We start from the raw sequence: 14,579 nt of genomic DNA, 5'->3' as shown, positions 1-14,579 counted from the left end.
TCATCTTAGTGAATCTGTTTTTAATTCATCGCTCTGCAGGTCAGCAAGTCCAGGCCCCTTCAGTGGCTCCTCCTCCGCCCCCCGACACCCAGGACCCCTCTGCTGTGACCCCCCAGGTGTCAGACGACAACCAGAGCAAGACCAAGAGGAATGTCTTCAGGAAGTTTTTCATTAAGAAGTAGAGCTGACGGACAAACTGTGCACTAAACGCTTTCAGACGTCGGGGGAGGTGTCCTGAAAGCCTTCATTTATAAAGTGTTTTATTTAACGTGTTCACAAAGTGCTGCAGAGGAAACATTCAACTACAAATCTGATCAAGTTAGATACTGAAACATAACCAAAAAACAAACGTCTAATGTATTACTGACTTTAATCTCACCTTAAGCTCCGCCCTCCCCCTCCTCTCCCCCGCTGGTCTGCGTTCACATCAGTAACATCGTTCTGTGCCCGAGTACACAGAAAGAAGAAGTAACCATGGCAACCCCTCGCGGGCTGACTCCATCCTGCTAACTGTGGATGTTTGTGTGATTTCTGAGACGGCAACAACGACCCTCTTCCTACGTCCACATCGACCGTGCAGCTCAGAGGATGAAACGGGCTGTGCTGCGTGCAGCGTGTAGTGGTCCACTTCCTTTTGACTATATTCATGTTTCATTTAGACTGTGACGGACTCATTCTTCTGCTACACACCAACATGAGGTCCCGTGTCCACCTTGCATTTCTTCCCAGGCAGAAAAGCGCTGACTGCGCTTGGGAGCGCTTGCATGAAGTGTTTTAGCGCTGATAAGAAAAGCGTCTGTTGACAACTGCCGCTGTCTGACCGTCACTGCTCCGTTACTTTTTACTGCGGAGCGAGGAGGAAGTGGCTACAACCAGAGGTGGGACAAAGTCATTGTTTTGCAAGTCACAAGGAAATCTCAAGTCTTTGGTCTCAAGTCCCGAGTCAAGTCAAAAGTAAAGACTGGCAAGTCCCAAGTTGAGTCAAAAGTCCTAACCTTTGAATTTCGGTTCCTAAACAAGTCTTAGCTCTCTTCACCAAATTAAATGCCATTTTAACAGAGTAATAATTTGTGAGTCAGTGTAACTGACTCTGTTTTGTTTATTTTTCCTAAATTCAGTTTTTTCCATTTTTATTTGACTGAATTCTGTGTTTAATGGTGTGTTCCATTAGATCAGATCACTGATTTGGGTCATTTTATTAGATCATGTCAGGAAATTGAGACATTTTTCAATATAAATGAACTTGCCTTGATTTATTTTCTAAAAAGTTTTATGCCTAGTGCCCAGGCCACCGTTGCTCCCCCTTTTTTTACAGTGTGTGTGAAGACGTACACCAAACGCACGTAAAACTCCTCATATTTTATAAAAACACTTGGTGTAAAAATGTAGGGTTTTTTAATAAATCACACCCACATTGAGGCAAATCCGACGATATTCTGTACACAGTTGATTATATTTTCATTGTAAAACAATGTGATTCCGTCCGTGTTTTGCGCATCGTGGAAATTATATAGCCTGTGGGACCTAAAATAACATTAAAACCTCAAGTATTTTCGAGTCATTAGGCTCAAGTCCAAGTGAAGTCACGAGTCATTGGTGTTGAAGTCCAAGTCGAGTTGCAAGTCTTTAATGATTTTTCAAGTCGAGTCCAAAGTCATCAAATCTGTGACTCGAGTCCAAGTCATGTGACTGGAGTCCACACTTCTGGCTACAACACATGATCTGTAGGAGGCTGAACTACGGGGAATATCAAACATCTGGGAAAGAGCACCGGTGACATCAACAGCGCCTTTCTGAAGAGTTGAGCGATTTTCAACTTGAGCGCTCTGACCAAAGACCCTGAGCGCTGCGCTTTCTGTCTTGCTGGCCGCCTGCTCCTGTGAACGCTCTCTACTCATTGGGAACAAGTGAAAAAAGACGCTGGCGCTCAGTAAAAAACGCCAGGTGGAAGCAGATGCTGTTTTTTCTTTCCTTCAGAAGTGGTTTCCATTTTCTATTTTGAACATTTGATTTCCTCGCCGATCGCTCAGATTTCAGAGTATCTTTAAATCAACAACTCAGTTTGCCGTGATGTTAAGCTGCGACCCGACAGATTGTCATGGTTTAAACGGCGAGATCGTGGATTTCATGTCTCATCACTCTGCTTCCTGAAGCGACCTCGCTAAATGTGCAAGCTTCAGCGCCACGTCGGCGTGAACGAGGTCAGCGACAGTCTGAGGTTTTCATGTCTGATGAGTTTGAAGAGCGTTCCTCTGAAGTCAGATCTCCATCTTCTGAAAAGTGACTCTCTCTCTGTCTGTCTCTCTCTCTCTCTCCCTCTTAGAAGTCGATGGAGGGAAATCAATCCAAACTAATTTGTCACATTTCGGAGCAGAAAAGCTTCCTGCAGGTCTCGTCTTCACGCCGTGCTTAGTATTTTAAAAAAAAAAAGATGAACTTTGCTTAATGAGTCCGTGTTTATTTATTAATGAGCAACAAATCCAAACATCTTCAGACTCATCTCTCCTCCTTTCAGCGCCGTCAATCAGTCGATCATTAAGAAGAACGTGTCGCTTTAAAGAGATCAAATTAAAGTCTTTGATATGTTGGAGTGCGAGTCATTGAGACCAACGTGACGTTCCTGTTTCTGCTCGTCACACCGGGACACCGCGTGTTGTCGGATCATCTCGTTAATTTGATTGATTACTGAACATCCCTGCACTCCATGTTTACATTAAATATTTCCACATTCCACTTCCTGTTACTCTTTTTTTGTGCTTCTGTTTCTCCTTCCTGTTTGTGTGGTGTGGAAAGAACGTGCAACAACAAAACACAAAGCATGCATGTGTTGATCCAATCTGAACGGCCCAAATCTGATCGGAAATCGTCATGGATGAACTAATTTATTTTAAAAATGTTTTATATTTAGGATTTCTTGAGGATTACGTCATGAAAGGATCTGGAGGAAGTTGTAAGAGGACAGGAGTGGAGACCAGCGGCAAGACGAATCCCGCACAGGCAAGCTGGACACCTGCGATGAATCTGACAGTTCCAATCTGACCTCCAGCTCTCATTGAAGAACAGACGATCCATGTTGTCCTCGTCTCCCCAGACATCTCTTAGCTCAAACACTTATTTGTTATGCTTCTTCCTCTCTGCACGAACGTTTTAACCTCCGCCTCAAAGTTTCTGTGAGGTCACATGAGGGGATGCGTTCCTCCGCAGATCTCGATCATCTTAATAAAATCCTGCAGTCTGTGATGAGTCATGATTTTCATATCTGGTAGTGTTAGCATCCTTGGACCCCGTATCAAACTCTCGAAGGACTAATGAGGACCCCTTAAAGCCCATGAGAACACGAAAATATGAAAACCTGTTGGGAAGGCCTTAAACCCCCCAGCGTTTACCTTTCAGGCCCTATTAGAGTTCTTCAAACCACCTTGAAGATTCTAGAGCCCCCTAACAAAACCCCTTAAACTCTTTAGAATCCCCTGAGACAAGTTTGAAGACCTTGAGAAATTGAAAATGCAGACCCTCTTATTCCACTCCCACGTCAAATCGGACACTAAAACGTATCTCTTGCCTCCGGCCATCACTCTCCGACTCCGTGGAAACCCTTATCCACACCTTAATGACCTCACGTCTGTACTACTGTAATAGAGTCCTGTCTCGGGCAACCAGCAAAGACCTAGACCTGATCCATTGTATTCAAAACACCTCAACCAGAGTCCTCACCTGCACAAAGCCCAGGTAGCACATCACCCTGGCCCTCAATGAGATCCAGAATCAAATACAAAATACTCCTCACTTCTAAATCCCTAATCGCCGCTCAGTACTTCTCTGACCTCCTACACCCGAAGACCACGTCCTGAAACCTCCGGTCCTCAGACACTGGCCGGCTGTCCATACAACACACCAGACTCTGCACCTGTGGAGACCGGGCCTTCAGCGTCACAGCCCCCATCCTCTGGAACCCCCTCCCCTCAGACATCTGCAATGCTCCCCCCCCCCCCCCCCATGTTTGGACTTCTTAAACCCCACCTCTCCTCCACAACCTAAACCTCCCTCACCTCTGCCCCTCCATCCATCTCCTTTACTTCCTGTCTCCTTTTTGTTTGGTCTGTCCACCGTGTAGAGCGTCCTCGGGTCCCTTTAAGGGATCTATATAAATCCATTCTATTATTATTTTTAAAAACCTCTGAAACACTTGAGAAGACCTGGCACCCCCTGAAACCCCCCTTAAGCTCATGAGGACCCCTTAAAAGCTGCAGAAATCCCTGCACTGTTTTTAAATATCCTCTTTAGAACCCCTGAGACAGAATGAGGGACTTTATAAATCCAAACCAAATCCCTTCAGCTCAGTAAAAGTTAGTTTCCACTGTGTTAGTCCTTCAGTAAATAACCCGAGGTGTAGTTCCTCCTCTCCGCCGCACGGTGTCGCTGTCGCCGCAGTAATCCTCCTCCTCTCCTTTCCTTCCTCTCGGTTGGAGTCCGGGGCTCCAGCCGGCAGATTGTCCGGTTCAAAAGTTTATTTTGAGCGCTTGACATTGATTGAACCATTAACCCCGCGGCGCCAACACCGCTAATGATTTCCTGCTTGTTTTTATTCGTGCAGGACGTTTCAGCCAATCAGAGGAGCTGCCTCAATGTCATCATCCGAGCGCGTTCACTCACTCATCTGTTCACGTGCACAAATAAAGTTTAAAGATTCAAAATGAGCCACCTTCAAATCCACTTTTTCTTTTAAAGCAACAATTCTCATTTTCACCTCGAGAGACAAAAACATGAATTTAGGAATAAATGTATTATAAAAATTAGATTTAAATGTGAAATTCTAATTAAGAATTGTTCATAATCTTGGGGAAAAGTTACCAAATCTGTCTTATAAGAGGAGAAGAGCTGGCACTTAATATAATGACCTTATTACTACAAATACTGTTTTTATTTTAAGGCCTGATTTAAAAGTGAAATTTATCTTAAAACACATTTAAAGAAATGAGGGCAAATATATTCAGATTTAAAACCAAAGAAAAAAGCTAAATAAAATAAACTCATATTTATATGACTGTCGAGGAGATGCCTTTAAAAAAAACTATTTATACATAATGTTTCAAGGACAGGAACAAGGGAAAAATACAGTAAAGTAAATACAATATGGCGGACAAACTTAACTTAATTATAATTTAAGTAAATGAACTAAAACGGTGGACTGGTTTTATTTGACGCTCTAAACCAAGGGTTCCCAAACTTTATCATACCAAGACCCTCGATAGCATCACCCGCTTGCATGGATCAGTTGGTGGAGTCTCTCAACCAGAAGGTCGAGGGTTCGATCCCCAGCTCCTGCAGCCACATGTCCGATGAGGCCTCGGGCAAAACACTTGTTAACTCTTAAGGTGCTCCCGCTGCTTCATTGGCGGCGTGTGAATGTGAATGACTAGATTAGTTAATACTGACTATATTTCCTTATTTAGATATTTTTGTGTCATTTCTGACTTAACATCAGCCAACAGTAGAACAGAGTTTGATATGCAGCGATTAAAAACATCTCAAAATGCTTAAATCAAAATGTAGGGCCTAGCTTTCAAAATGTATGTTGTAAAAATGATCAAGTTTCTGGGACCCACCCTCCACCCAGCACCTCCTGGTGACCCCCTTCCACTTTGAATAACACTGCCTTAAACTCTCTCTGACGTGTTACCGATTAAAGTTGAAGTTAATGGCAGTTACGTCATGTTTGCTTATTTTGATCCTTTTATGATAAAAACATCTTAAACATCCTGACTGTGTTTCCGATGAGTGAAAGTTTTATTTTGATGATTTAAAGCAAGTTAAATGTGAAAATAAGATCCCTAAAATCATTGATCGTTTATCTGATTCACAGTATTTTGTCTTACTTGTTTCTGTGAGTGACGTCATCTTTGTGTCCCTCCGGGCCTCCGTCTGATTCTCTCCGTCACATTCAGCTCACGAGGAACCAGCGGGAGGCCGGAGAGCAACCTGCTGCCCATCACACCCAGTTTAACCAGTTTAATGACCAGTTTATTCACCAGTACAGCAGCGAGCACACAGGGGGAGGCTTTCCAACCGGAAACATGAATCATAAAATGCTTTTATTTCTTTAAAACGGCTCATGTTCTGAAACGGAAGCTGCTGCGCGAGATATAACGTCCTGATTTGATCAAATTTAAATACTGCAGTTTTTTTAAATATTGAACTATTTAGTTTCTTTAAAAGGGATTGTTTTTTTTTTTTTTTTACTTTTAATTGATAATTATAAAAAAAGGTTAATTAATTTAAATCTTCAAAATAAAAGCTCCGTTTATGGGTGTGACTCATACTCAGCGCGTGAAGAAAACGATTCTTCAATCTTTTAAAAACTACACAACAGGTTATGTTTTTATTTCTTTTTTAAAGACTTTCTGGGGTCATTAAGTGTAAATGTACTTTAACGGAAGTATGCTGCTTTAACAAATTAAATAAAGTTAAACAGAAAATACAGAACCGCCGTTTATTCGGTCGTTTTGCGCCTCAAAAGAGCTGAAATGTAATTTATTCTGATAGTTTTTATTTGTTTTCTGTTCTTTAAATATTTGTCACCTGTTTTTGGACTAAATCTAAAGACTTTTATTAAACTGACAAAACGAAACTTTTAATCTGCAAAGTTATTCTCTATTTATTTTGTATTTGCTTTGTTTGATTTTAAAGATCCTAATTTATGTTCATGATGAATATTTAATAAAGCATATTCACAACCGAAACACGCGGATTATTTTTTTAATCCCCGTGGAACCAAAACACCAAAACAAATATTTAAAGCTAAATTTTTCTACGTAAGTATGAATTAAGGTCCGCTGAAAACTTTGACAGAGATAAAGAGGAATAATGTTATCATGCATTCATAATAAGAAATAATTAAAGGTGATAAATATTCGTTTCATGTCGTTTTCTTGTCTAAAATCCCGTTTTTCGGAGACGCTCGCGATGATTTGACCTCTTTACGGTTTTTAAAAAGATGATCAAACATCAGGTTCACCTGATAAATGAAGCCTTCAATGTTTTTATTATAGATTATATGTTTCTCCTGCTTTGGTAAATAATTCAAAAAATATTTTTCAGTCTTATTTTTATATTAAAAAACCTCTCAGATCCAATTGCATAAAATCATGACGTCATTTGTGACGTTTTAAATCTACAATACGCAGACTATTAAAGTTAAAACACTAAAATGTATAAATCAGTGTGAGGAGGAGGCTGCTGCTTATTTGGGTGTACTTCCTGTCTCCACCGCTGGGGGGCGCCCTCGTCCTCTTCTTCTCTATGATTTATTTGCTCACAACTTTCCCTCTGAGCCTTAAAGCCAACAATAATAAAAACACTGACGCTGTTTACACGCAGCCGACAAATCAGACCACATCGATGTGTTCAAACATTCAGACAGTAAACACGTCTCAACACCAACATCCTGCTCCCTTTGTCCCTCCTTCATCCCTCCTTCATCCCTCCTTCATCCATCCTTCATCCATCCTTCATCCATCCTTCATCCTGCTCCCTTCATCCCTCCTCTCCTTCATCCCTCCTTCATCCATCCTTAATCCTTCTCCCTCCGTCCCTCCTTCATCCCTCCTCTCCTTCATCCCTCCTTCATCCTTCTCCCTCCGTCCCTCCTTCATCCCCCCTCTCCTTCATCCCTCCTTCATCCATCCTTCATCCTTCTCCCTTCAGCCCTCCTTCATCCCTCCATCGTCCCTCCTTCATCCCTCATGTCCTTCATTCTTTCATCCCTCCCTCATCCATCCTCTCCTTCATCCTCTCCTCCATCCCTCCTCCATCCCTGTCGCTTATCTCCTTCATCCCTCCCTCATTTCCTTTCTCTCTCCAAGTTTTGTGCAGGTTTAAGGGAAAACAGAGGATTCTGAAATTTGACAAAAACTGGCAAATGTCCCCTTAAGCATTCTTCAAACCCCCTAAAAACATCTAGAACACCTAAGAAAACCCCTTAAGCTCCTGAGTATCACATTAAATACAGTTTGAACACCTTAAGAAATCACTGAGGGACGCCTGTCATCATTGAAAAGACAGAGCGCCCCCTGAAGCTCATGTGGACCCCTTAAAAGCCCTAAAAATCCCTGCACATTTTGGAAAATCCCCTTAAGGACCCCTGAGACCAGCTGAGATTTTAGAAGCCCCAACCGAACCTTTGAGAATCACCTTGAGAGCAGTTTGAACACCTTTAGCCAATAATAAAAACCCACTAAAGAACCCCTGATACCCTTATGAAGACCTAACCCCCTCAGACAAACCCCCTTAAGCTCACAGTGTACCCTTAAAAGACGCTGGAATCCAGAGAGAACCAGAGACCAACTGAGAGCTTTTAGAAACCCCAACAAAACCCTTTTAAGGTCATAAGACTCTTTAGAGACAACACTTGTAACCCCAAAAATAAATATACCTCCAACAGAACCCCTGAAACCCATGGACAGGTACTAAAACCACCTAACAAACCCCCTTAAGTCCATGGTACCCCTTAAGAACCGGCTTAAAACCCCTTGAGACCAACTGAGAGCTTTTAGAAGACCCAATAAAACCCCTTTAAGCTTGTGAGACTCTCACAGGCAACCGCAAAAACATAAACAGAACCCCTGAAACCTAGAGAAGTACTAAAACCCCCCTAAGCCACGCTTAAGGACTCCTGAGACGAACCGAGAGCTTTTGAAACCCCCTAAAAGATGCTGGAATCTCTCTAAAAACCAGAGACCAACAAAGTGCTTTTAAAAGCTCCAACAAAACCTCTTTTAAGCTCGTGAGACTCTCTTTCAAGGCAACCCAAAACATAAAAAAAAACAAAAAACCCTTAAGCTCATTGGAGCCCCCTTTATAACCAAACATGGCCCCTGAAGACCCCCTGAAGACCCCCCTTACCCGCCCCTTGGTTCGCTCCATCAGTTGGTATTTTGGTAGAAACAGACGGACGAGATGTTTCTGTTGGAGGAGAGAAAACAGCAGATGTTCTGAGAGACACGAGCAGTCTGCTTCACATCTGGATCCGACGATTCTAACACAAACCAAAACTTTGAAAACACTTTGATGATGACGGTGAGGAATCCAATCTGCAACTCGTCTCGGGATGAGGAGCAGGGGAAACTAAAGTTAGAGAAATACATTCAATCTTTTTTAAATGATGGTTGAGAAGTTAATTATAACGGAGGTCAGTGCTCGATCCTTTTCTTCCTGACTAGAATGAAAACTTGCCGTCGTCTTCCACACATCATGCTTAACGAAGGCGGGGAAGTTTTAATGTTGATCATTTACATCTTTAATCTTCTTAACTGATGATAACGTTTGAGTTATTGAACCTTCAAATGGAGAGAGGATTCTCTGCGTCAGTAAATCTGCAGATGAGTGCGTCGCCTCGATGGAGGCTGTGGTTTTTTTTGCTTCCAAGTTTGAATAACTTTGCCTCAAATTGGAGAAATTAGAAGCAGCTGGCGACTCGACTTCAATCACTTCAACAAGGGAAAGTTTGTTTCAGAAGCTGGTTTGGAGTCAGCTGATTGTTGGTTTCTAACTTTAGAACAAAGTCTTCTTTACGTTCTCATGAGCTTTTTTAAAAACGAGCAGAAAACAAAAACGGAGTCTGGTTTGGTTTACGCTGAACAAAAACAGGAACGTACAAGGGGGAGCTCAATCAAAACAATAACAAAAAGAAAAACTTCCAGGCTAGGAATCATGGGAGTGATTCTCTCTGCTACTCCCTGACCACCCCACCTTGATAACAATGACCTGTGTTGACCGTAGCCATGACGACTGGGTGAAACCGAACTTTGACCTTTGAGGAAGAGAATATGTTTACAGACAAGTTAATGTATCCGAGTATAATCGACCTGACGTTTTTATCACAGCAGCACATACAGCAACAGGACGGCAGCTTTCAGTAGCAGCTCACGCTTCATTATGCAGCGGTCTATGACATAACATCTGGTGTTTCCAAGGCAACAATAAACATGGCGTGTCTGTCAATTAGTTTGTTCTGGTGTAAAGACTGCAAAACGTGTTATACAGAGTTTATGTTGACCCTGATGTTTTGTGGAACCTACCTGAGACGTTTAAATGGCGTGCATTCTTTACGTCACAATAAACAAATTGACCGCTCACTTGATGACTTCCGGGTCATTTCCTGCGTTTGGTACATTTTCCTTTTCTGCTAAGATTTGTTTTTTTAAATTTGACTCAGAGCTTGCTAAAGAGTTTCTCATCTTGTAAATGTGTTTCATAAATTGATGTAAAAATGTTTTTGCTTTTGTAAGTTTGGTTTGCACTTCTCAGCCACCGTTGTTTATCGACTAAAGATGCTGAGGTTGACCTCTGACCTCCTTTCTTGTCTCACTGATTTTATGATTATTAAATCATCATGACAAAGGCAATGAGGTTTGTGCTGGTTTGAACTCACAATCGTTAAGTTCACAAACAAAGAAGGCGTGTTGAGCTTTCCCTAGTCCTCCTCCACTCCTCCTCACCTCCTCCTCCTCCTCGCCTCCTCCTCCTCACCTCCTCCTCGCCCGTCTAAATATAAATTAGAGAAAGATGAACTGGTCTGGTTTAGTGTGACCTGAAGAGCAGTATTCAAGAAGTTCAGTCAGAACATCTTCTGTAGGTCTCAATGCAAACAGGAGGTCTGGTTTGGTTCTACTTCGACTCACACACCGATGAAAGAGACAAGAAGGTCAAATTGAGGAAGTCTGATGAGCTGTGTTTGGTTTTAAAGTCTTTGTTTGGTTGGATTTTAAAATCGGTGATAATCTGAATGGGGTTTGGTTTGTCTGGCTCAGGTCGACCTCTGACCTCTGACCTGATGGGCCCACGTGCACCGCCAGCCTGAGCTCGAGTTAACGGAACATGAACGAAGTCTGGTTGGATTTAAAGTCACAAAGACTTCTTCCCCCCCAAAAAAAGGCCACTTTTTTAACTCTCATATCTCCATGTCCACATTTATTCTTCTTCTACGTTCTTTTGTTTTATGACGTCACCTGCTGTTTGAGTTTTTAAAAGTTGAATCCGGATAAATGTTTCTCCAAAACCGTCAAAACCAGAAACAGACGCTTGTTACGGGTTTTCTCTTTCTCAGGCTGGGTGGATGTTTCTTCCTCCTCCTCCTCCTCCTCCTCCTCCATCACCAACACACACACAAACACACGCACGCGCAGCAGTGACACGCACACACACGCAGAAGAAAAAAAACCCCAAACTCTCATCTTCAGTTTTCTGTAAGCAAAACAACAACAACAACAACAAACAGGCAACAAACTGGTTGGTTCACGGAGTGTCACAAATAATCCGACAATCAAACATCAACTTTTACTTTCCATCAAAATAAAAGCACGACGAAGAGAAGCCACATAAAAATTGATTCACGCATCCAGACCGCGCTTTACGCAAAGTAACTGCGGCACAATTACGTTTTATTGTTCAAAGCGACTTATTATTAATTTTATTAAATATTGTAATTAATTAAGGAGAAAATAAAAATCTGATCGTCGCTCACGTTGAACCGGCTGAAGGCCGCGAGCTGTGACCGGAAGCTCCAACAGAAAGCCTGATTCATTATTTTTAATGAACACTTTTATTTAAATGATTTAAATTATTGTTGTTTAAAGTATCAGATAAATAAAATATAATACAATTAATGATTCAATAAGGAGTCTGCAGTCAGGACTTCAGCTCATAGATCTTTTATTTTGACAGTTTCCCTCCAAAATAATAATAATATTATATTATTAATATAATAATAATAATAATAATAATAATTATAATTATAAAGAATACTCAGTGTTATACTCATTTTTCCACAGCTCATGCTGATAAATAATATTTGAATCATGTTTATGAAATACACACACATACACACACCTCTCTTAGAAACTCAAACAAACACAAACATGGAGGAGACATGAAATTCAATTAATTAAAATATTTTATTTCCGGTCCTCGTGAAGTTTTCTGCAGTGAATGCAGCAGCCGCTCCGTCGTTTGGTCCCTGAGACTCCAAAGAAATGACATCTCTTGTTTTGTGTAAATTCTCGGCTGTAGCTGCTGTCTCCGCCTGTCTTTAATTTATCTATCCTCACTATACTTTTATTATTTTATCAGACTGAGTCTGACTCTGAGACTATGAGCAGCTCAGACAGAACCAAACGGCTCTCAGAGCTCCGTGAGTCCGAGCTTCAGCTGCAACTCCGTGAGAAAGTTCTCCACAACAACAGCAACAAGAAAAATCACAGAATGTGCAGAAAACATCATCTGTCATGTTGTTTTTATTTCATTTGGCTGCAGATAATCTTCAATTTCTGCTTAAACCGGATGAACGACACTCAGTCTGAAGATTTCCAGAACATTATAAATAAACTGAAGCCACAGAATAATCTCAGAAGTTTTTCATAAACTATCAAAGAGTTTAAATTCTATTTCTAAAGTTTTACAGTCTACATCCCGGCGTGAGGCTGAGTTTGAATTTAACCTCGAACTTTAAATATGAAAAGTTGAAGTTTCTCTCGGAGCCTCTCAGGCCGTCTCTCTAAATGTTTCCTCTGTTGGGGATGTTTCAGGCTCCTCATGCCTCACATGGAACTTTCTCAAATCCAGAGCTGACAGATTTCTGCTGCAGACTAAACGTCCACATGTCCTGATCACAGTTTAAAGGTCAGTCCGCAGTAATATTTAAATGAAACAATTGACTGATGGTCGTATTTAACTGAGAGAGGAGAGCAGCAGGTGGAGACTGAGTACCTGAAGTGAAAAAGAGGATTAAAGTGCAGAGTCATCCCTCTTCTTCAAATAAATCTTTAGTTTCCCTCGTGCACGTTAACAACAAACTCTCTCGCTCTGCAGAGTCTCGCGTGCTCATTATCTATGTTTATTATTTGTGCTCACATGTTTACAGCACGAGAGGTCACGTGGTGCTTCATATCGCTACATTGAGCTCATTTAGCTGTTAAAGCTAACAATAGATTTTTACAGTGTCACATTAAAGAGATGTTTTATTGTTGTAAGGACATGATGTAGCAGCTAACAACAATAATAATGATTTTAATGAAACTCACATTTTTCAGATGTTTCTGTACATGAACCTTCAGAGATTCTTTATTTGTTAAGAACAGGAGGAAGCTGGTTCAGGTCTTCAGAGGGAGGTTTGAGTGATTCTCATTTGTGTTGAGAATTCACTGAAATCAGACGAGAAATAAAAAAAAAGAAATATTATTTTAGGATTTTATAAATTTAAGACTGAATTAAAACTCTCTAAAAACAAATACCACAGATATTCTGTCAACACCCTCAGGATTATAGCGACACTGTACTAGGCAGTCCTGGTCTTACATGCAGAGGAGCCGTGTATGTTCTGGAGCAGTTCTACCCGCAGTCTCAGTAACAGTCAGTCTTTTCACTGAACTCTGAACATCAGATCTAAATGTTTCTTTAAGGAGATCAATGTCACATAAATCCTGTTTCTGTCAGATTAAATATTCTTATTTCAAGGTTTGAAATAGAATCTAATATTTCTCTAAAAATCAGCCTTCAGATAAAAACGTTTATAAATCTGTCCGCGCGCCTCCTCCTCCGCGGCGGCCTCGTGCTCCTCTTCATTCATCCTCTGAGTGTGTTTCTCCCTCACTTCACTCTGTTTTGTTGTCACATTTTCCTCCTGACGGGAGAAATCTTAAACTACAAACATTTCCCAGGAGCCGCGGGCTGACATGGCACCGTGTTTACGCACATTTTACGCACGGAGTCTCTCTCTCTCTCTGCTGTGGAGAAACAGCCCGTAGCGTCTCTGCGCGCGATCAGGCTGACACACAAATCACCTCCGCGTGTCCTGACCGTGTCCGCGTGCCCTCCGGATCCCCTCTCCCCTGTTTATTTTCCCTCTGAGTCTGGATGTAAACAGTTTGGAAGAAGCCGAAGGGGAAAATATTTGAGTGTAAATATGAGGAGCGGCGGGGATTTGGTTGTACGCATGCACGGTGTGTGTTTTCCAGCGACGGGTTTAGTTTAGGTGGAGGGGGGAGAGAATGAGAGAGGGGAGGGGTGAGGAGGGGAGGGCGGGCGAGTGTTGATAGGGGTGAGTGTGTTTTCCTACGCTGCAAAAAGTGTCCATAGCGGCGGCTCTTTTTGGGCGTGTTAGAGGATGTACAAGTCTGATTCTTGTTCAGAAAAAAATCACAAATTTAAATATTTAATTCATGAAAACAAATCATTTTAAATTTATCGACCTTTATGTAACTAATGTGGTATTTTTTTCTCAGTAAAATGAGCTTTAAAAAAGCTGAAGCTGCATCTTAAAAATACAAAAACGCAACAAAACTCTTGACAGAAAAACTTCTTTTAAAAAAGGATTTAAAAAATAAAATCAAAACTGTCAAATTTCCGGTTTCTTCAGATCGAATGAATATTTTTTAAAGCCTGAGTCAGACCTGAAAGCCTCGTGCTTGTTGGTACTTTTTGCAGCGTGCACGGCATTGGTGGATGTGTGTGTTTCCCTGTGCGTCATGATTGGCTGAGAGCGCAGAGGACGCCTTAATATTTAATACTAATGTTCCCCTGGTTGG

General features: G+C 41.5%; 1 protein-coding gene across 1 annotated transcript in view; it reads left to right on the top strand.

Moving 5' to 3' along the window:
• Positions 1–2,733, top strand: part of sptbn5 (spectrin, beta, non-erythrocytic 5) — a 44,422-nt gene extending 41,689 nt beyond the window's left edge. The window contains exon 80 of the mRNA XM_020641965.3: positions 40–2,733. Within this exon, the coding sequence (XP_020497621.2) occupies positions 40–182 (143 nt within the window). The 3' untranslated portion in view covers positions 183–2,733. The remainder of the gene's footprint in view (positions 1–39) is intronic.
• Positions 2,734–14,579: the final 11,846 nt, after the last annotated feature.

This window comes from Labrus bergylta, chromosome 18 (genome assembly GCF_963930695.1).
Source record: "Labrus bergylta chromosome 18, fLabBer1.1, whole genome shotgun sequence".
Classification (NCBI taxonomy): Eukaryota; Metazoa; Chordata; class Actinopteri; order Labriformes; family Labridae; genus Labrus; species Labrus bergylta.
The sequence above is the reverse complement of the archived record's forward strand: the minus strand, read 5'-3'. Positions and strand labels throughout refer to the sequence as shown.